The 24,597-nt window shown below is 31.6% G+C and overlaps 1 protein-coding gene across 1 annotated transcript in view; it reads right to left on the bottom strand.

Moving 5' to 3' along the window:
* Positions 1-24,597, bottom strand: part of Rrp46 (exosome complex component Rrp46) — a 30,982-nt gene that overhangs the window by 5,301 nt on the left and 1,084 nt on the right. The window contains exons 2-4 of the mRNA XM_085825078.1: positions 14,765-14,878; positions 11,888-12,009; positions 6,338-6,475 (exon numbers count right to left, since the gene is read on the bottom strand). Of these exons, the coding sequence (XP_085681204.1) occupies positions 6,338-6,475; positions 11,888-12,009; positions 14,765-14,878 (374 nt within the window). The remainder of the gene's footprint in view (positions 1-6,337; positions 6,476-11,887; positions 12,010-14,764; positions 14,879-24,597) is intronic.

The raw sequence follows: 24,597 nt of genomic DNA on the forward strand, positions 1-24,597 counted from the left end.
TTTGGCTTAACTGGACTAATGTCTTTACTTTGTTTGGGTATTCAGGACTTATGATTTGGCTCTTGCAGAAATATATAATTTGATGCTTACTTAGAAGATGAAACACTCTCACTTAATTTAGTTATTGTTAACCCTCTGGCTGCTCGTCTCGCAATTTCCACGGGAAACTCAAATGTAGCAAAATCTGCTAATCCCGCGATTTCTGCGGGCATGTGTTTTTTTCCCTTTATTGAGGAGCGCATTACATTCCCCCCCTCCCCATTTAAGCACTGAAATAAATTGTATACAGTATTAGATGTTTAGTTTACGCTTTGACCGACAGATATCGTTAATTGTTCACTAAATTGCAGCGTTTGAAGGCACGTGGTATTTCCACTCATACTCCACTTTTTGCCGCTTTTTTTCTTACAGAAATGGCTGCTAGACAACATTCAGTGATTATCTTGATTATTTGATTAAATTATTGATTTATTAATTAGATTTACTGATTAGATCCATAATTAATTAGATTTATTGAATCTGGTTCAGAGACTGTGAAGTTGGACTTTGCTTTGAACCCAGTTTTGAACTCTATCATACTAAACGGCATTTCTTAGATGATTTTCCCTCAGTGCTTTATATTTTCTTAAATTTTCTATATTTTCCTTTTTACTTCCTTGTACGAAGTAAAAAGGAAGTATTCTAATTGTGAAAAGTTTCAGGCAGCACATTTCAACGAAAATTTCCCATTTTGACCTCTTTCAAATGCAATTTAACGATGTATTTCCGTGATATCTGTATGTAAGGACAGAATAAAACACTCTTTTCCTCCAAAAAAATTATAAAACTAATTTAAAATAAATTCTGAAGAGAATTTTTCGTGGCATCTGTACGAACGTATCTCGCATAACTCAAAAACGAATAGCCTCAGAACGTTGAAATTTTGTATATAGGACTGCTATAACATGCAGATGTGCATCTCGTATTTTGGTTGCAATCAGCCGCACCAATAAAGGTCTAGTTAATGCTAATTTAAATACTGAATAAAAATTTAATAATTCTCATTTTAATTGAAATTCTGTTCCTTGGAGATGGTATATAAAAGTTTTCTAATTATAACTTATTATATGCATATAATTTATGAATAAAAAACAATTTTAAAATTATTATTTAGTTGTGATTATGGTTTACGTTTGTTACATTGTTTGGTGAAAACGACACCAAACTTGACAATTAATTTCTTGTTGCCAGTAAAACTGATAAGTTATGATAGGAATATCAGAAAAAAGAATGCCAGATTATCATGTGTTCTGAACACCAGATGATGGTAAAGTTACTTGAAAATGTCAAAGTACACAAGGGCTTATACGTCTAAGAGATGAGATGCTTTTGTGGAGGATTTTTCTAAAGAAAATTGGATCATGTTAATGCGGGAATCAAGACAAAAATCAACTATGAAGCCAGCTTATTTCCTTTATTTTATTATAAAGGTTGAAAGTACCAGCATTTGAGTCTTAGATACTCAGCCACTAATGGGACTCACTGGATGTGTAACATGGATTATCAGACTTTAGTATGGATATAACATGTCTTTTATATTAATTAACTGTATCATTGTTTATAAAAATTAAATAATAACATGTACATGATGAAGGAGGATTACTAGAATGATTTTTGAAAAGCATGTGCAAGGATATACGACATCAAAATTCAGATGATAACAGATCTTAATTCATGGCAAAATATTTTAGATATGACATACTTCGTATTCTATTTAAAAAGAATTTTTTTTTTTTTTTACTCCATAAATATAATTTGCAATAAAGACACAATTATTTCTTTCTATTAATTAAATATTGAATTTAAATTAGATTACTTAGAATTGTCACTGTACTTCTTTATAATTTTTGCAACTGTTAACTAATCATTGATAATTTAATATGCTAACACTTTTTAATTTAATAAAGGGGCATTAGCCCAGAAGAGCTATTATGCTGGAAACGTCATTTTGCGTCAAATCAATAAAACAGCTGTACACTTTTCAAATTATTGCTACTAAATATTATCACCCTGTATTATATTTAAAGACATTAAATAATGAAAAAAAAAAAAATCTGAAATGTTTCAGATTTTAAATTATGTCCAAAGGGGCGTTTTTTAACATTTTGTGTGTTACCTTTCTTTATTAAATATCATGTTCCTCGCACTTAAACCATAAGATCCAGTGCAACAGCAATATCGCAAAATAGTTTTAAAACGAGCATATCTTTAGAATTTCCGATACAGAGACTCACGCGCTGGAGATAAAAATGTTTTTTCTGCACAACGTTGCCATTGCTCGCTTTGAAATCCTTGAGTTTGTTAATCAAAAATTCGTCAAAGTTTTAAAAAATAGGAAATCGATCATAAAACAAATTTCAAATTTGGTCTTCCACATGCTCATATTCGTTGGAGGATTACGTTATTCAAAATTCGATGACTCTATGTACCATTGTTTTATCACAATACGAGAAATATACATACATTTACGCAGATTTTCATTATTTAATTTCTTCAAATATAATGCAGGACTCTAACATTTTATGGCAACAGTTTGAAAAGTGAACCGACATTTATCCGTCCGACGCAAAATGCCAAAACGAAACTAATAGTCCTTCGGGATTCAAATCCCTTTGGACTAAAAATCTGTATGTATGTATGTAGGTTTCTTGCACTGGAAAAAACAACGGTACAATCTGATTTTTTTAAGAAATCAAGAGAATTTCCTGAACAACAAAAAGATAGTTGGAAGAAAATATATTGTTAATAATAAAATAACTTTAAATAGTAACTTAATTAATATCTGAAAGTTCAGTTATTATTTCTTAAATGGAAAAATACTTACATATATATATATATAAAGAGTTTTATTACTTGTACCTTCCAATAACAGAAAAATACTCTAATCAGCTTTCCTAATCATTAAATAATATTTTAACCAGATCACTGATTGCAAAACATGTATTTACTGTATTTCTGTGCTGTAAAACTGTGTTAAAAACATAGAATGATGACAAAATGGAGCATACAAAAAAGCAAAAAGCTTTGTTAAGGTGTAAAGACAAAAACATAAATCTTCGTTCTTCACAAGATAAACTTAACAATAATCAGAAAATATGCCCCTTGTCAAACAATTATTATTATTATTTTTTTATTTTGGGAGAACTTTGTTTTGGGATAGCTTTATGCTTATATTTTGTAGTATTATTTTAGAATTGCCAATTAAAATGTCTGCAGATTAACTTTTCTCACACCTATTTTTAACAGTGGAAGAAATAATTGCATCTCTGTTTACTTAAGGTATTTTATTATTTTCAACAAAGCCTTTTATCTTAACTCTAGAAGCATTTACTTCTTCCTTAAAAAAATGTGAGAAGTGGGTTCCACTGGTCAAGGATTCTAGATAAACATTTCTGTAAAGTTAAGCAGCATGTACATACATATTTCAGTATCATGAAGCTATTGTAATTGTTTAAATTTTACCTTCCTTGGCAATCTTTCCAAGATAATAATAAATGTCAATAATGTGTTCATCTACACTTACTGGCAAAGAAGCTGACCAAAGAAGCTTTGTCACTGCTAAATTTAAGAGGTGACAGGTGCATCTCATATTTTGCAATTATTAGTCCAAAGAGGCTTTGTCCCTGAAGGACTATTGTTTTCGTTTTGCGTTGAATCACTATAAATGTTCGTTTCACTTTTCAAACTGTTGCCACCAAATGTTAGAGTCCTGCGTTATATTTGAAGACATTAAATAATGAAAAATTTGCATAAATGTATGTATATTTCTCGCATTGTGGTAAAACAATGGTACATTGAATTCTGAATGACATAATCCTACTGCGAATATGTGGAAGTCCAAATTTGAAATTTGTATTATTGTTGATTTCATATTTTGTAAAACTTTAATGAATTTTCGAGTAACAAACTCAACAATTTGAAAGCGAGCAATGGCAATCAATAATCTACCAGAGGGGGGGACATTTTTATCTCCAGTGCGCGGAACTGTGTATCAGAAATTCTAAAGATAAACTCATTTTAAAATTATCTTGCGACATTGCTATTGGACTGAAATTTATGGTTTAAGTGCGAAGAACATGATATTTAATAAATAAAGGTGTTACCTTTATTTACTAAATATCATGCCCCTTTGGACGCTATTTAAAATCTGAAACCTTTCAGATTTTTTTTTCAGATGCTTGCAACATCGATCTTCAAGCCTGCAATTCCTGGTGCATTGTGAGCACTAATTGCTATGGAATTATCCTGAAAAATTGCACTTTCTAGTAAAGTTTCAATAATTAGCTGTTGAATCTCCTTCTAAAGTGAGGACAGAAAATAAATTACACTTAATTTCTGAAGATTCTATATTAAAAAATAAGACAACATTGGATACAGTTTTGCATTGGTATTATTGCTTCCATCCATGCAGCGGCAGAATAGAACTATTTTAATGCAATCAGTAAGTGAAAATATATTTTTCCATACCAATTTCTACATTTGCAGCCATTTTTGTCCCTGCACTTGAGTATTTCTTAGCAGTTTTACTGCCAGGAAACGCTTTTATAAAAAAGCTACAGCATGATCTGATGCATTCAGTGGCAGGTTGTGCTCCAGTAAAAAGGCAGAGAACAGGAATTCTGCATTAATATCTTTTTGGTCCTTTGTATCCACAGAAAAATTAAATTCCCCCCCCCCCCCCCCAGTATAACTCACAATGTCCTTGTGCACATGTTTAAGAACACTGGCCCTTCCATCATTTGAAATCAGAAAATCACACTGACAAACATACTCCTTGATGAAATAATAGAAGGAAAGCCACCCGTGTACGATGTTTGAAAAGTACATGAATATATTACATTTTTTGTACACATAACTAAGACAAAAAATCAGTTTCTTTAAATGTTTCTAGGAAGCACTTGAAACTTAACGCTGCTCACTGGCAAGATGAACGAAATATAAAAACCTCAATTTTGCTTTGTACTCAATGGCTCACTACATGCCAGAAGACTCACAATGGTGCCTGGTTCTCATTGGAGAACTGGAACATGACATTTTCAGAAATGTGTTTCAGACTCTCACATACAAAGCAGAAATGTGTCATATCTCAGTATGAAATGACTTCAGCATTTTTATGTGCATCTAGAGAAAAACGAGTGCTTTCAGATGCCCAAAATCTCTTTTTTGTGTGCAAATAACGAAGTATTAAGCCAGGGAGAGTTGGCAGCTCTCCTAGAGCCATCAAATTCTGAATAACGTAGTCCTCCACCTGAATATGAACACTGGAAGCCCGAATTCGGAATTTCAAATTTGTTTTATTGTTTAATTCATACTGTAAAACTTTAGTGAATTTTTTATTAACAAACAGGACAATTTCAAAGTGAGCAATGCCAACACTCTATGAAAAAAAATAATTTTTATCTCCAACATGCGAGACTGTCTGTTGGAAATTCTAAAAATATGCTGTTTTTAAATATTTTTAGCCCAAATAATCTCGAAATGTGTATGTAAATGGCAGGGGGGGAACCTTTGGGCATAATATAAAATGTGAAGGCTTTCAGATTTAAAAAAAAATTTCTGTTGCTCATATTATTCTTGCATCTCAATAAGTGTGAATAACATGTTGTATTTATTGTTAATGTTAAAATTCATCAGTGTTTCCAGAAGCAGTGGTCTTTGGATATTCTTTGAGGTTTTAGGAATGTATGGATGCCAATACAGTCAAATACCGACAGAATGGTATGGAATTGCGACACGATTGTGTATGATATACGGAAAAATAAAGAAAAGCTGTTGAAATTTTACAGCAACAGTGATTCTAACACCGGAATCAGAAACCGGAAATCTGCATGAGGTGAAATTGGCAAACCTTGATACTGTGTACACATAATACAATGAATAATATAATCAATTTATATATGTAATAATAATTTAATGCATATAATAAATTAGTGCAATAATGTACATAATAGTTTAATTAAATGTATCTAATATGCATTATTCATTTTGCACTTTTAGTCCGAATATTATGCTTTATCTTTTCTGTCCTGAAATCCGCACAACCTGTGGTCCGAAGCTTTGCGGATTTCTGGAATTCTACTGTAGTATTTTTTTTCCAGAGTAAAATATTCACATCAAATTTATATTTGTGTCGAAAAATACGGAACTCTTTGTCTAATAGTTGAGTTTTTTGGGCTATATATATTTTGAAATGATATACACGAAGAAATCATATTTATAAAGATTTCTTAATAATCTTTGTTATAAAGATAATTTTTATATACACAAAGATTTTTTATTCATAAATATTTGAGCTTACTTTTATTTCTTTCGCAGATGGAAATGGGATTAACTTGTCTTCCATGCTTGCAATACAAACTGCAGCAACAACTCCTTTCAGTGCAATTCCAGCATCTAATAATGCCATGCATGCAGCATTTATACTACATGCTAACATCTGAAAAAAAAAAAAATTACTATCATATATATAATATATGCAACAATGGTAAAAAATGAATATTTAAAAAATTAAATATACCCCACCAAAGCAAACTGTAATGGTATAACATAGAGGGGGGGGAATACAAATAATTATGAATATTCAAAATTGAGAGAAAACCCAATACAAATATAGTAGCTCCATCAACATATTTGAATGCCAATCGTCCAAATCTGGTTATGGAGACCTAAATTTTGCTTTACTTCTTTCTACCTTCAGTATTTTACTTCTTATCTGCTCATATATTATATGCACTTTAGATTTTTATTGGTATAATTATGATTAGGGAAAAAAAAAAAAAACTTGGAATCAAGGGTTCATTAATGCTCAGAGCTTAATATCTGGTTGTAACGGAATTTTTTTTTTTTGCAAAAACGTTCTTCATAAAGTAGTTGGAGGTGGGGAACATGAAAATAGTACCTTTAGTGTGGGTAGTAATAACCACACCAATCTATGCTTTCCTTCTAATGTTTTGGTAATTTTTGAAAGCCATCGGCCCAGAAATTGGTGGCCACAAGTCCAAAAACAGATGAACCTCATTTCAGATGTCCTGTGTAGAATGTAAGACAGCAACAGCAAGATGTAGCTGCAGGTGTGAAAAACGGCAGAAGGGTGAAAGTCATTTAGTAACAGAGCGGACAATCATGGAAGCAGTGAAATATGTAAATATCTGGTTGTCTAGGAATTCTTTGCACGAGGCAAAATTGGCAAACCTCGATGCTGTGTACATATAATACAATGAATAATATAATCAATTTATATATGTAATAATAATTTAATGCATATAATAAATTATTGCAATAATGTATATAATAATTTAATTAAATGCATCTAATACGCTTTATTTATTTTGCACTTTTAGTCTGAATATTATGATTTATCTTTTCTGTCCTCGAATCCTGAAATCCACACAACCTCTGGTCCCAAGCTTTGCGGATTTCTGAACTTCTACTGTAATCACCACCCAAATCTAGGAATTTCTGCCAACATTTTGGTAGTTTTTCAAAGCTTTCGGCCCAGAAATGTTGTGGCCACAAGTCCAAAAACAGACCAACCTCATTTCGGACATCCTGTCCAGAATGGAAAATAGCACCAACAAGATGTAGCTAGAGGTGTGAAAAAGGGTAGAAGTCCGGATACTCTTTGTGGATAATACCATGGCAATGCTACTAGATACAAAGCATGATCTTTTTGTTAGTCAAATTGCGCGTTGCGAACAGGCTCAACGGGTGCAGACCAACCCTTTTTTGGCCTGTGTTGTTGAAGTAAATCCACTTGTCATGACAAGTGATAATCTGGTCCATAATTTTCTCCTTGTGTTGATATTTGAGCAGATTAGTGCAGGCCCGAACACTTTTATTCTTATAAGCTTGAGCCGGATCATGCAACACTCAGCGATTGAACTTGTATATCAGGTTTATGCGATGCATAGTGCGACTAATGGACATGGCACTAACATCTAACTCCTTAGCAAGCTCTCGAATGGTGCTATACTGATCTTCTACTGTTTCTCGCAGGTGGGCCTCATCAACATCGGTAGGCAGACAGAGTGATCTGCTTTTTGAATGTCATAGTGCTTGCTTTTGGATTTTTGGTACCAAACTCTCACAGTGTCATATGATACAACATTAGTACCTAATGCTCTACACATGTTTTGGTGACATTCTGTAGCTGACTTTTTTTAACGAAACTGGAAGTAGATGGTTCTAACCTCATAGCGTGATAATTCCATTTCAGACAGCTTGTACTTAATGATAACTGTATTTTTCACAACACAGTATTTTAAAGTGAATCTCTCTCTTTCAAACGCCAAAGCTCGTTTGATAAAATATGATTAAACATGTTAATATGAACTGTCTGCACAGATAATATTTGCATTGGCAGGAAACTTTTGTTAAAGCCCAATATTTCTAGATAAATAGTCTCTACAAAATGAAATGATTTCAGAACTCTAGAATTGTTGCAAGAGGTCTGAACAAGGTCACAAAGAATAATAACTGCTTCTTAAGAGTGATAGCCCACCAGCGGCCGAGTGGTAAAGATGCTGAACACTGGTAGTAACGTGTATATGAGCCAGTTTCTCTTAGAAAGTCCTTCACTGAGGCATCCCTCCCTTCAGGCAGATAGCCTTCGTGTGCTTTGCCATAATGGAATAATCCAATCTAATCCAATCCAATCTTAAGAGTGATATCTAGGCTAACTACCTATCATAACAGAAAATCTATTGTGCAGTTAAGTTGAGAGCTTGCAGCTGTCACTGGAGGTGTTGTATTATGGCAAACTGTATACAGAAGGGCTTACTAAAAAAGGCCTTTATGCCTGAAAGTCAAATGTATGTGTTTCATTGTCTTCAGAGAAGAGAGATTGCTTTCATTGATGAAGAACACTAAAACTGTAGTGAACACCAGTGGTCCCATGATCTCTTTTCTGGTAAGTCATGGTTTAGTTTATCTGATTCAAAATGCGTTTACATCTGAAGGAAGTCAAGAATGCAAAATCTTCTTTCAAGCATTATAGAATGTGATGATTTTGGTAATGCAGGTATGATGGTATGGGATAATAATGATCGATGGATGTATGCCCCAATACATTTTTAACAGTGGATTTCTGTGACCAACCAGAGGTATCGGGATGACATCACAGAACCTTATGTAAGACTTTTCACGGGTGCATATGGATCTGACCTTTTTATTTATGGACAATAACACTTGTTCACATTGGGCAAACTTTGATGAAATCCTTTAAAGTGAAGACAGTGAGCAAATACAGTAAGTAGCCTGCAAAATCTTCTCATCTTAATTCGATACAGAACTTAAAGACTCCCTTGGAAAAGTGGTTGTACAGAAGCATCTTCCTCCTAGAAATGTAATTACCTTGAAGATCATATTGCTAGAGGTGTGGCACTTCTCAAATTGCGGTTAACAACATCACTGGTAGCATAGGAACACACTGTAATATACGTGTACAAGTCAGGGCAGCTCATATTTCGTGTTAAATTCATAGACCTTCATATTTTCCTGAGTGATTCTTTTTTCTTCCTGAATTCTCCTTGTAATATATTATTTCCATTTTTATTATCTCATGCTACAGTTTTATATCATATGCAGTGTTCTTAATTTTTTCCCCTTTGTACTAATGTGTTATATATCATTCTGTTAATTCATGCATGTTATGATTATTTTGGTTATGATTACATATTACATTATATTATATTAAGTTTATGTTTCAGCTATTTAACTAAATGAGAGCTATCTGTATGTGTAATGAGATGTCTTCATACAGCATTTTCTAAGGAAAATTAACTTACACGGAAATAAGCAAGGAAAGTTTTTCTCAGTTGGTGACTAGTATCAAGTCAAATTGCCTGCATTCCATATTTTACCATGCCTACATATTGGCACCCCTTAATCATTGATTCTTTTAATTACATTGTAAAAGCATTAGCAGTATGATTTTTATATTCATTATATCATGGTATCATTACAAACAAACAATATATTTATATATTATAACTTATAATAACTATTCATTCTTCAGATCTAAAATACTTGCAAATAAATTAAATTAATGTAAGTAATTATGTTTAATTTTTTTAAGAAAAAGAAATAAACAATGAAACTTGAAAATAATAAAAATTAATTTCTCTTAGTTCTAAAACATTTTAAAAGAAATTGGTTTGCCTTTAATTACAATTCATTAAAAAAAAAAATGCATAAATAAAAGTAGTATAATAAAAAAAATCTGAAAGGCTTCAGATTTTAAATTACATCCAAAGGGGCATTTTTTTTTAATGTTTCGTGTGTTACCTTTATTTATTAAATATGTTCTTTGCACTTAAACCATAAAATTCAGTTCAACAGCAATATTGAAAAATAATTTTTAAATGAGTACATCTTTAGAATTTCCGATACACAGTTCCGCACGCTAGAGATAAAAATGTTAGTAGCAGTTTACGGTGACACAGCACCTTCTTAATCCATCAGAAAGTGGGCTGCTATGTTTGGAAGGAAAGAGTGTTACTCAAATTCCAGACCAGATTGCATGTGACCACTGAAAAAATACATACTGAAATCGAGAAATATATATAAGCGATAGTTTTTCAAAATGCCACAGAAATGGGTATCAATCCTGAATCAACGAGAAGAAAATATTGCATGAAAAGCTCGAGCCGTCAAAGGTCTGTACTAGATAGGTACCCAGAATTTTGATGCCAGAAATGAAGAAACAGTGAATGTTCTACAGAACCATTTTCCATGATAAATGCTGATAAAAATTTTTATAGATAGTTAATATCAAAAGACGAAAACATGACTTTTTCATCACTGTCACCCAATTTCTAAATAATGACATAGAAACACAATGGATCTGCAAAAGCCCACTAGTTGAGAAGACAGAAATCTCAAATGAAAAATTTAGGTGCAATTTTTTGGGATGAAGAGGACCACTTCTTACTGATTATATGCCACATACTATGATGATAACAGTGTTTATTCTGCTAATCTGATGATAAAAGTTCAACTAGCCATGAAGGTAAAATACCTAGAAAACTCGAAAGAAAAGTGTTGCTTTTGAATGATAACGCTTCAGCACACAAAGTGAAAATTTCTGAGACTGCTATTCAGCAGTACGAATTTCAGATTTTCTTCCATTCACCATATTTGGCTTCAAGTGATTTGTTTAAGAAATAAGCAGCATTTGTGTTATTCTCATTACAGCACTAATAATGATTTGAAAGCTGGCATTCAGAAATGTTTTGAAGATGTAAAAAAAATTCTTTTTTTCTTCTCCTACAGGAATTTTACTCTACATGGATCATTGTGTTATGTGAATTGAAATCAAGAAGAACTATGAAGGAAACTAGAAAAATAATTCTAGAAATTTATCTTATATAAGTGTATTAGGTTTAATACTATCTGAATGCTATTTTAACCTAATTTTAAGGTAAAGCTCACTAATTAAGCAAAATTTAATCTAAATCGATGTTAATAGGAAAATACTTTATGAATTAATATATATATATATTTTCCTATTTTTTATTATTTCCCATAGATACAGAGATTCTCCTTATTACACACACTATAAAATGCTTCTGCTAATTTCATTTTGGACCTGATGTCTTGAATACATCCAGGCATCATACTGTTTTCTGATACAATTCTTTATTGTGTTACAATATTTAAATTTATATTAGAACTTTATTTCGCTAATGTCTACCAGTTTTAAAATATATACAAATTTGGAGAATTTTATTACACTTAATTATAAAAGAGGTTACTTTTATTTTTATTTTTTAAGATTACTGAATTTAAATTTGATACCTAAATCAAAACTACAAAAAGACACAACAAAAATATTACTAAAAATAATTACATTTCCAGCATCTTGTATTTCTTGAATGATGATATTTATAGATGTACGAGGATGTAAAGCAGTCAATATAACAGGCTCCACAGCATTTCTAATAAATGCTTCCATCACTCTTTCTTCACTATCTAAAATTTAAATATGTCAAATCATATTACATGAAAAAGCACATTCCAGATTTAAATTGAAAACATTGCTTTTTTTCTCTTAATAGCAATTATATGTCGAGTTTAATCTCAATTTAACTTAAATAAAAGAAAACCATTTCCAAATCAATATTTGCAACATGCAATCAATGCAAATTAGAGACTATACAGTCAAAAGTCATTAATCCAGACCTCAAAGCTACAAACTTTCTGCGCATGCGTCAACGCATTAATATGTTGAGGCATGAGTGTTAATGCCTTTACGCATGTGCATATGCGTATACGCATTTAATGTATAACGGATGGTATAAGCTAAGCTAAAATTATCTAATATCTATTTCATTTAATGTTGCAGATTGTGTTGTTCCTTAATCTTTGAATTGGATCCGTCTTATTATTTTTTGCAGACTGTTAGAGCAATTTTATAAAAGTAAGTTGGAACTTTCCATTATGTCAAATAGAATTTCTGATGCTGGAGCTGCCAAAGGATCTACAAAGGGAAAGCATGTTTCAATGTCCATCAAACAAAAATTGGAATTGCTGTAAAAAATGGATAAAGGCTCCTTTGTTTCTTTAACCATTCCGAAATCTGTTTATCAATTTCACGCTGCTCTGAAAGCAAAATGCAAGAAGCAAAATGTGCAAACAGCTCTCCAGACTAGGTGGTGGAGAGTTACAAATGTTCTTGTTTAATATCCAATAGAGCAGGGGTTCTCAACCAGTGGTATGCAAAGAAGCAAAGTGTTTAACTATTAAATTCAAAAATTAAAACTCCAACATTCTGATTGAGTTTTTTCTCTAACACTCACACATAAATTTATGCGATCTAAGCTTTGTTCAAGAGTGGTGGTGGTACTAAAGGTTTTCAATTTTTGTTTAGATGGTAAGCACTATTCAAAAGTTGAGAACCGCTGCACTAAAGGATGCATGGATAAGATTATGTAGCACAGATCATATGAGCCCTGTTTCAAATTCTGTAAAATTCTTGCCTGTATATGGTTTTCCCCATCTGTGACTGAATTTGAACTAGTTTGTCTTAGGATTACTTTGATGAAGGCATTCCTCTATTTAAGCAGATAGCCCTTTTGCACTTTGCTTTTAACTGAATTTCACATTGTGACTATCATAGTAGTTTTGAAATCACATATCTATTTTGAGCAACCCAAACAAGAGAAATTTACAGCACAGAATGAAGACAAGGTGATTTCCTAACATTTAAATGCTATGCGTATTATTAAATATGGTTGAAAATAACAGGAAAAAGCGTACAGAATTATAGTCAATTGAACAATAACCATATATAGAAAATACAAACTAAACATCCTCAGAACATGTGAAATTTCACACACTTCTTTTAAAAATGATTCTATACGACAGATTGCGCTTGCATTGCATTTTTGGAACATTTTATAACTTACAAAATTACATTTGGATTTTTATGTAACATGATGAAATGTGTTACTTGGTTGCAGAATAAGGTACAAATTAAGTTTCATGCTGATTTTTCAATATTTTTCCTTCTGGCAGGGAATGGGTTCAGCTAAAGTATCTGGCATTATAAAAAAGGAAAATAGCTTGACTTAAGGGGGGGGGAATAATATGGTACTCTTCTGTTATTGGAAATGTATGTATGTATTATCAGGTTCAATGTTCCGTCTTACTTTCTTTGGGAACATGCACAGACCTGACTCGGAACAGGGAGCTTACTAAAGCTATGTTCAATAACTGTGGGAAGTAGACAAGATACACAGGAAGGGTATACAAAACCCTTTATTTTTCACTCTTTACAATAATTTCCGTACTTCAGAATACAGAGACCAACTACTTGTGGTCTGAACGTAAGAATATAAAAATATAACTAAACTCTAACTTAAATTTGGAATAATCAACAAGGGCCTGCGTGTAAGATTGGCCGGATATTAACAGGAAGCCGTATGTAGTACAGAGAACTGTTAACACTACAATACGTTTAAAATTATCACGAGGATTAAACCTCTGGCCTGGAAGGCAAACAGCAACCGAGTAAAACTTCTAAGGCAAGCGGCCTGCTTCGACTAACTCCTTCCTCTCTCTCGCTTGGCAAAAAGCCACAACTTAAGTACTTGGCGTTCGCCAGACAAATTTTGCATAAATAAGTTAACGCTTTTAATTCTGGCCGGAAGTAGAAAATAAGAAGTGATAGTAAAGATTTAAAATAAAATAAACGTTAGTAAAACTTAGGATCCTTACAGTATGAATGGATATATGTTTTCACGTATGCATATCTATATGTATTTGTATACACACATACATTTCTAAATCTGATTCCGATAACAGAAGAGTACCAAAAATATTAAGCATTATCTTAATACAGGGTTTCTCACCCAGGGGGGGGGCAGTCAATCTTTTAATTAGCTGTTAAGTATTAATTTTGTTTACGAATATAAACTACTTTTTATTTAAGTTTTGGTAGTTCACAACATTTTCTATACTTTTCGATATTTAATTTATAACACGTTAAAAAATAATCTAAATAAATGTATTTTACAAATTTTGGAAAAGGGGGAGGAATTGATCTCCCCCTTTTCAAAAAAAAAAAAAAAAAAGCAATGGTAAGAGGTGTACATATGAATGAAACCATTTTATTGTGAATAAATAATTTTAAAAGAAAGAAAACATTCCACTATACTTCACAAAACTGAACTGATAAAATTTTAAGTTGACAATTTTTCTCATACAAGGAGTAAAAAACATTTACCTGACTGACCAACTTTAGGTTTGAAATTAACCTCTATTACTGCTTTATCACATAACTCTTTACTGACTTTAATTTCTGTTGGACCATAAACAGCAGCCTGTACAACAGTATCACCTAGAAAATATATTAAACTTTTTATTTTAAATAGAATGAAAAATGGGACAAAAGTTGCAATAAATAATGAAAATTTTAGTTTTGCATAAAATTATGTAATTATTTCATAATGATGATATAGACTTAATGCTTTTTCATAATTCAACTATCATAAAATAATGTTGTGTAGTTAATGTATATTAAATAGTTAATTGAGCAAACTGGCTCTTTAAAACTAACCCTCAATTACATAAATAGTTACTACTGAGAGAGTGTGGCTTAAGTTTTGAATATGATTATTTAATTTAATCCCCAATAGTAACTGTTTATTTAAACCATTAAATTAACTACAAAACAATATTATTAATCAAAGACCTTAGAGAACACAAAGATTTCCTTAACAGTATGTCCTGTATTAGAGGATATACAGTTAAAAAATCTGTAATGACCTCTAATACAGTATTAAGAGGATATAAGGATTTCTTAAGACTAGAGGGGGAAAAAAAAAACAAAAACCCTCATTGTACAAAAATCTTTCACAACCTTTTTTTTCCGGGGGGGGGTAAATTTCAAAGATTTAAAATAAATTTTATGACTTAACTTGGACTGCTATTTTGTGTCTACATGTGCTCAGAGTCTTTCTCAGCATGCTGTTGACACTTTAAGATATTCAACTAAATATTTTCATCTAATGAAACTGACACTATCAGGCATTCAACCAATATTGCTGAAATAGTGCTACAGGTACTTTTTATCTATTAAGTACTTTTAATTTACTATTACAATTATTTTTTTCATGAAAATGTAACTGGAAAATTAAAGTTGAGCATTCCCCACCAGTCGCAATACACTACTCAGTCACAGCAAAGAGGTTAAAAACCAGTGAGTCTAAAATAAATATCAAAAGCTAGCACAATGTATGAAGCCCAAATATTGATAAAATATAAAATTCATGGAAATCCAACTATTCAACTTGAATGTGAAACCTAAATTAAAATAAAAAAGCAATATTGAAAAGTTTAGGAATAACCTATCATACAGGTAATGACCAAAAAGTGAAACACTTTTAATAACTACTGTACATACAGTGGCAGGCCCACAGCCACCAAGGCTCAGGGTGAAAATCTCAGTGCTGCCCTCCCATACTGGAACAATCACCACAGAAAATGTCAATAGAAATACATAATTCACATTTATTTACCTAAATAATTAAAATTATTTGGAAAACAAAAACATCCAGGACTAAATGATAAACTTACATCTAGCAGACACATATACTTTAAAAAGCTTATTAATCTGCCATTTTTGATATTTTAAAAAGTATTTTTAAATTTTCTGCCAACAAAGGGGTCTAGCTATGAAATGAAATAGCATCCCATACCATAATTCCTGGCTGTCAGGCTGTGTGGCGTACAAGGAAGTGTTACAGTCACCTTACAGTCAGGTGAATATCCCACCACTATTCTGCTTCACTGATCATAAAGGATAAATTCGAAACAGAACTTATTACTAAAAACAATTCTACTTCAGTCTCTGAGATCCCAGGTTGAATGTGTTTGGCATCACTGCAAACGTGCTTGGTGATGAGCAATGGCCTCTGTGACCTTAGCTCCTATTCGCAGAGTCACCTTTCAATGGTCATTGATAAGGATGCATCAGGGGCTGTAAGGAAAAACTGGACGATCCTTGTGTTCTGGGCCGATCGCTACCTTCTTGACACTCTTTATGATCATGTGTCACCCATTCCTGTCAGTATCGTCAAATGGAATTGAGAGGACTACTTGTTTGGATATTTTTATATCTGTTTCAATGATATATCTAGTATTACCTACTTTTTATATTCTTTTTTTTCCATGTACAAGAAGCAAACCGTTCTCTCTCTCTTATTTTTCTCTGTGCTGTCCTCTGGCCCCAATATACACAGCAATTTGTTTTAGTTTAGGAAAACAACTCAGCACTATGTCCAATATCAACATCATGCTCACCCTCAGCAACCAAAATACTAAAATGAGAAGGAAAAAAAAAGAGGTGCTTGATGATTTTAAGCAAGCTACATTAAGCTCTATGCATGCCAAAAGCTACGTCGAAGATTTTACCCAAGACGATGAGAAGTTGTCCACTGCTATGTTAAAATGCTGAAATTCCTACAGAAGGGATTATAATTTGCATTTATGCTAGCGAAAATGTCCTGAGAAGTGGAAAGTCATGTGGGGAAATGCTATGTACAATGTATACACCTGAGTTGCCACATAAATACCTTTTGGCAACATTGTGGGTTGACACATAAACAATTTTGGATACTTTTTCTGTTATTGGGTCCAGATTCAGAAATGTATGTATGCATATATGGTTAATCTTTGGATTATGGTAACTTGGTGATTTTTTGGCGAAAATTTGGCGACCAATCCTGCTACAGCAATCTGCTAGTTTTTTTTTTTTTTTTTTTTGGACGCCATTTTGTTTTTATGAAGTAAAGGCTTTTTTTTTTTTTTTTTTTAACTCAAACATTTTTTTCCAACAATCTGCTAGCCGAATTACGCTTCTGCTAGAACTTTTATGGAACAAAAGTGCTTAATCATGATGAAGATTAGGTGCGAAATTGGGAGAAAGTGCAGAATCGCCTACAGTTTGCCGCGTTTTTACGAATTGCACATGCATGGTATCATCCATGTACACGTCGACCTATTTTCACTTTAAAAAAATCATCCCAGAATTGCACAAAAATAGCACTGCACACTCTTGACTTTATCCATGTACAATGCTAAAGTCCTAGCTAGTAACCTTTATCGCCTTACCAAAATGTCGCCAAACTACCTGTTACCATATTCCAAAGATTAGCTGCATATATATGTACAATGCAAAAAAAAAAAAAAAAAAAAAAAAAAAAGGGACAGTTCTTTTTCTTCCATTCTACTAGGCTGATTGACGAAATTCCACTTGCATTCCATGTCTCGAAAGCACAACTTACGATATGTATCAGATATATATATAGCATTGTTCTAATATAGGTATTTTGACACAAAATTGGACTTTTTCTGAAATGATATGCTATTTTTATTCCATATTTTAATTCTACGACTCAAAGTATCCCAAACTGCCAAGTTCTGTAAAAATTGCACAAGTAGTTTTTTAAAAATTAGCTCTCAAAATTTTAGCTCCTCCATATTAATTGAATCTTGCATATATTTATTAATCTCTCTTTTTTATTAAATTTATTTGATTTTTCGTTTCACATTTCGAAATTTACGTTCATTCTAAATAAAATTCAACCATTTTTTTATGATTTGTATTTTTAAATAATTTTTATAAATTATTTGAAAAAAATTTTTGAATTATAACCTATAAAATTTTTACCATCATCTTAATGCAGAAGTATTTCTAAGCATACTGGCAAGAAATTAGAGTTTTTTTTGTGCTACTTTGGTAGACAGTTGCATGGATTTTTGGCGATTCACTTTGGCGTAATTGTCGGCGTGGATTTTACAATCATCAGCCATCTTGCAAAACGCTGTTTTTACGTATTTTACGCATAGTAAAAAATTCAAAACTTTAAAAAAATAAATATTGCTAAAAATAATGGATGAATTTTTGTTGAAAACATTGTTTAAGATGGCAGGCAAATGTAAATAAATACATTTACTACGAGTATAAAATACTAAAGTAAGGTTAAATTATTACTTTCATACGAAATAGAATAAAAACATTGCACCAACTTTTAACTGGATTAAAATATTACTTAAATTGAATATCAAATTAAAAAACATCATACCAATGTTTAAAAGAATTAAAATATTACTTTAAAATAAGTAAATAAGTACACTTCGTACACTAGAGCTAAAATGACAGCAATTAAAAGTTTACTGCCGGTAAAAAAGGAGAAATGTCTAATACTTTTGTTTACCGTTACAGCGGCTTTTGACCACAATAACATATACGGCCGTCCTCGGAATGTTGTGGATCTTCATCTGTGATCCACAAAGCCAGGTTGGCCAAAATAAGGTCTCAAATGCCAATTTTTTTATTCCGATACCAATAAGTCTTGGTACTTACCAATAACAACATTAATCTTCGAAAAGGACATATCCATTCGCTATGAAATCTAATGAATTCGAAGAAATGAATAATAAAATTTTAAAATGGCGCGGTAATGCACAAATATTCAGTAATCAATCAGGGAACTGATTACAGTTCGTTAATGCACAAATATTCTGCAACAAATCAGGGAGATGATTACATCATGCAAAGAATTAAAATTATTTAAATAATCATACATAATAAAATCAGTTTAAAAAAATGCAAAATTAAATTGTATTTTAATATTTAACAGCCATAAATAATGTTTAAAACATTAGATTAAATTTATAGATATTAAAACCAATTATTTTTAAAGCAAGGTGACGCCATTGATTACATCATCCACAACATAAAATTATATAAAATATCATAAACAATAAAATTTTATTTCAAATACAAATACAAAATTAAATTGATTTGTAATATTTAGAAGCCATAAATAATATTTAAAACACAGAATTTATGCATAATAAAACACCTTATTTTTTTAAATAAAATGACAACAAAGTATAGATTACCATAAATAACTTGTCCAGCAATGGGTTTACCATAAATCGGATCGCTCGGCGGCAAAAAAAAAAAAAAAAACCAAAAAATCCATACAACCGTGTACCAAAGTAGCACCATTTTTTTATTCAAAATTTCTTAACATATACTTGAATTTACATATTGGCATGTTTTGAAATTTGGCATATTTGTTATGAGTGATAATAACACCAAAAGTTGTTTATGCATTTTGTTAAAAAATTATTTGAAAGTATGAACGATGGGTTTTTTTCCGCTTGTCTACTATGAAAAACAGGAAAGGAAAATAGGTTGCTTTAAATTACGAAATTCGCCAAGTGAATTATTCTTGGCACAAACTGAAAGGCATAACTTGGCTGATAACTTTTAAATTTCCCTATAAATTTCACAAAACTTAATATTTAGGCATAATTTGAGTAGTAGAATCAAAATATAGGAAACAATTGTTGATCTTTACATTATGGTAACTTGGTGGTTTTTTGGCGAAAATTTGGCAACCAACTCTCCTACAGCAACCCTCTATTTTTTTTCCCCGCCGCCATTTTGTCTTCACGAAGTAAAGACATGTTTCTTTTCTTTTTATCTACTGAACACTTCTTCCAACAATCTACTAGCCGAATTACACTTATGCTAGAAATTTTATCAAACAAAACTGCTTAATCATGACAAATATTCACTGCAAAATTGGGAAAAAGTGCACAATACCATACTCCTTACGTGTTTTTCAAAATAACACATACACATAAACCATGTACACGCCGACTTATTTTTACTTAAAAAAACATCCCAGAATTGCACAAAAATGGCATTGCGCACACTCTTCACTATATCCATGTACACTGCTTTTTTCTCATAAATTAGAAAAATTTCACGAAAATACGTGACAATTTTCTGAATCTTTAAACCCGGTAAAAAGAACATATATGAAATTACCTGATCGCGAAAAAGTATTTACCCTTTACAAATATGAACATTTCCACATATAAAATAAATAAAATATCCAAGAACTTTTACCTCCAAATCATCTATTATATTATAAACGTCACCAACGAATTCATACCGCAACCATTACAAATACTTAGTGTCAGATATTTAAATTATTTCCATGCACGTTTACTTCAACTAAAACGTATACCAAATTCCTACAAACATAAAATTCACAAAATAACTATCATTTCATTAAAATATAATTAAATTCAAAAACACTACTTAAAATATAAATGAGCACATACATTAAATTAATAAAAATTACCTTACAATCCTAATTACTTTAAACTAAATCATTGCTAATAACAATTTTCCCAATAATACCAAATTCCTTTCCACCTTACATTTAGAACAATGCATAAAAATAATATCCTTAAATAATTAAAAATACTAACTTACCTAATCTTCTTCAGAATCTTTATTACGTGGCGGATACACTTTTCTAATTCATTCAATAAAATTATTGAAAGATTTTTTCTGCGAATTTTTCTTCCATACTTCCTCCGCTAAATAAAAAGCAAACTTCTCTTTATCACAATGCATAAATACCCATTTCGAATTCACTTTAGTCAGGGCCATGGGATCCAAAAATTAAACAACACTGTTTCACACAACACAGAATAAAGCTAAATACAAAATTTCCAAATTTTTTTCCCGATTTCCCCCCTTTTCCGATTAAAGAACCGTAATTCGTCCATTAATATCACATGACATATCCCATGATCTCTCATTTCCCTCACGCAAAATAATGCGTAATCGGAACTGAGTACTGCTCACATTATTACCAAAGTCCCAGGTAGTAACCTTTATCGCCTCCAAAATGTCGCCAAACTACCAGTTACCATATTGTAAAGATCAACCAAAACAATTTGCATGTCTTTTCAGAAAGAATCCGATTTTGTGTCAAAGTACCTATGTTAGAACAATGCTATATATAAATTGGTAAATTTCTGTTTCGCCGGTACAAATCTCACCAAGCACACTTTATTGGCGACAACATACAGTATGCACATAAAAATTTTTAACAAATGTTAGTTCTAAGAATTTTTTTATTTTGAAGGCATAAAGATTTTAATATCATTTAAAATTTTGTAAAAGCCAATAAATTTGTAAAAAGACTTAATTTAAGAATTTACTATGCTTTCATGGTTCAGCATCCTGACTCGCCGGTTCATATCACGTGACCCCAAGTGATCTCATCTCAAGTAAACTACGCTAAAAAAAATATAATTCACTTGATAATTATCTACATTAACCCTCTCGGCGTTATGACCGCTTTATCCGGTCATCAGAAGTTTTGCTACTTGGTATATATTAGCTTATAATTTAAGATATTTTGCTTTCTTACTTTTTTTAATATTGTAAATATCTTCTTAATGAATGTAAGTTTATGAAAATGCAGACTAAAATAAGTAATTATACAAACTAAATTAATAAATGCTGTTTAAATACTGGTCTTCATGATGGATCTAAAATCTTGTGCCACTGAGAGGGTTAATTTCAAATTAAATCTTAATTTGAAATACAAGTTTAAACGCAAGAATTCGTTTAATTTGTATGAATAGCTTACTGAGAAATTATGTAAATTTTTCAGTGAATTTCTTCGCTAGTGCATTCTCATTAGAATTAATGAATTTAACCCTTGACTTTACCTTTTCTATATTTTCGGCTTCCGGTAAGCAGTGTGATTGCATTCTAATTGACTTAATTACCACGAATGGCCTTAGGGCATAAAATTGAACTATCTGGTAAACATTTTATGTAGTTTTATGCCAGTATTGAAAGAAACAATCAATCTGAAGAGAAATGGCTGTGACTTGTTTTGAAAATGAGGCATAAAAGGTTACCATTGTGAATATTCCGTTTGGCATCAGTTGCACCATTATCAGCGACTTTATTGCCTGCGCCAGCAAAACGGAAAAGTACCTATAAATCTAATACATATCCTAAGCTTTCAAGACATGGAAAACGCAATTTGAATTTCATCAATCATGGCAGTACAACAGGAGATATAGAACTGTCCCCCCTTTTTGGTGCAGTGTATATATGTATATGTCTATGCACACACATGCATTTATAAATCCAATCCTGATAAAAGAAAAGTACCTCATTTTGTCTCATCAATATAATTCTAACCTTTTATAGAGATAATCAGAAAGTACCACAAAATTACAGATGGAATTTCTGAAGAAGGTGTTTTAATTTTTAGTGAAATGAATGAAAAAACAAATAGACAGCGGTAGATGAATTATTGTAATTAATACAAAGATACCCAAACATTTCTCTCCAGATCTGGAAATGAGTTCTCGACTTTATAGTGCGAGATCAGATAATCAGAAAATACTTTAGATGCTACGAAGAACCCTAATTATAGCATAAAAATAAATAAAAAAACAGAATAAAATTTATTAAAAAAAAAAGAAAAAAGTTAAAAAACTTCTTTATAAGTTTATTTGGTACAACTCTAATATACACCCTAATTTCACCAAATGTGGCGATATGTGTTCTGTGCTGGTTTTTGGCACGATTGCATGTTCTATGGCAACCCTGTTGACGTTGAAAAATCTTTCGCTGGAGCTCGTTGGTTTGCCTCTGTGTTTGAGAAGATGAGAGGGAAAGATAAAATGGTAGTTGTTGAATTGAAGTTCGGCAAAAGGAAATATGATTGTGGCTATCCTGTTGAGGGGTAGTGGGTATTTGGAAGTGTGGAAAGAGGGTCTGGGAGATTATTTTTAATGGCAGTGCATAATAGAAGTAGGGATTTGTGATTTTATTTATTTGTGAACCAACCATAGTATAAATTTTCTGGATAGTGTGTCTGACTGTCATGTAAATACGATAGTGATTTTGTGGTGGCATGTTAAAGGCGGTATGAAATTTATATTTCTGCTATTCGAAAACGCATTAATTCATGGTAAGTGCATTTTATTTTATCCTTGTTCTTATTTTGTAGAATGTTATGTTCATTGGTTCTTTAGTATGAATTTCTGTCGTTATTGTTGTTTTTTTCAATTGTTTGAAATTTATTTTAGTTTATTTTGTTGTTTAGTGTCTAGACTGTACAATTCGTAGATGTTTTTTAAAGTTGAAACAGAACGCTGTGTACATGGTATTATTTGAAATTTATTGTTGTTATGTTATTTTATTAAAGCGAGGAGTGCATAGATCGTACATTCCTTCCTTGCCTAAATTGTGCAATTCGTAGAATTTTTTTTAAAGTTTAAACAGGATGCTGTGTACATGGTATTCTTTAAAATTTACTGTTGTTATGTTAATTTATTAAAGCGAGGTGTGCATAGTTTGTAGATTCGTTCGTTGCCTACATTGTGCAATTCGTAGATGTTTTTTTAAGTTAAAACATGTCGCTGTGTACATGGATTCTTGTCAAATATTTTTAGTTAGAAACTTTACGTTTTTGCTATCTAAATTTTTTGTTTCAAATTTTTAGCTAAATTGTGTGTTCAAAGCGTAGTTTTGCATGTGCGAAAATCGCGTTTTTGGAGACATTTTAGGCTTAAAGTTCAAAATGTAGACAAAAAATCTAGACAGTGAAGTGAAGTTTCTCGCCAAAATATTTGGCAAGAAATTTGGCAACTTGAGGGCGCATATCAGAGTAGTTCCGTTTATTTATATAAAGTTTGAATACTGTTAATGATGGGTATGCAACTGAGGCTATTTTACATCCCTCACAAAAAATTTCTCAAAAGTTAATAGGTTTTTTCGTTTTAATAATGAATTAAACCTGTTGTAATTGATTCAATAGTAAAAGTCATGAAGGGAAAAAAATCACAGTGAAAATTAATTTCCAACGATTTTAAACATTCCCTGTGCAGTGTTGGCCAAATATACTTTTTCACCAGCGGCAGAAGGTATCTTAATACCTCCTAGAAGTCCATGTAACTACCCATTCAATCTGAACCTTAAAACTGCCCTACTTCTACACTTTCACATTAGCATTTCATTCCAGCACAATTAATAGAATGAAAGAAATGTGCGATGGTTATGAAGACGATCTCTGGAAATTTTTGCTTATATAATTTTAAACAGATGATTAATTGTATTGAAATAATTAGCAGAATCACTGACAGAATTCACAAAATTTTTAAAAGGAGCTAAACTTTGACTACTAAGGATCAAGGAAACTCTAGCTATTA

The sequence above is a fragment of the Stegodyphus dumicola genome, chromosome 10 (genome assembly GCF_044657685.1).
Source record: "Stegodyphus dumicola isolate Sdum_Otavi_A_Nest chromosome 10, ASM4465768v1".
Taxonomy (NCBI): domain Eukaryota; kingdom Metazoa; phylum Arthropoda; class Arachnida; order Araneae; family Eresidae; genus Stegodyphus; species Stegodyphus dumicola.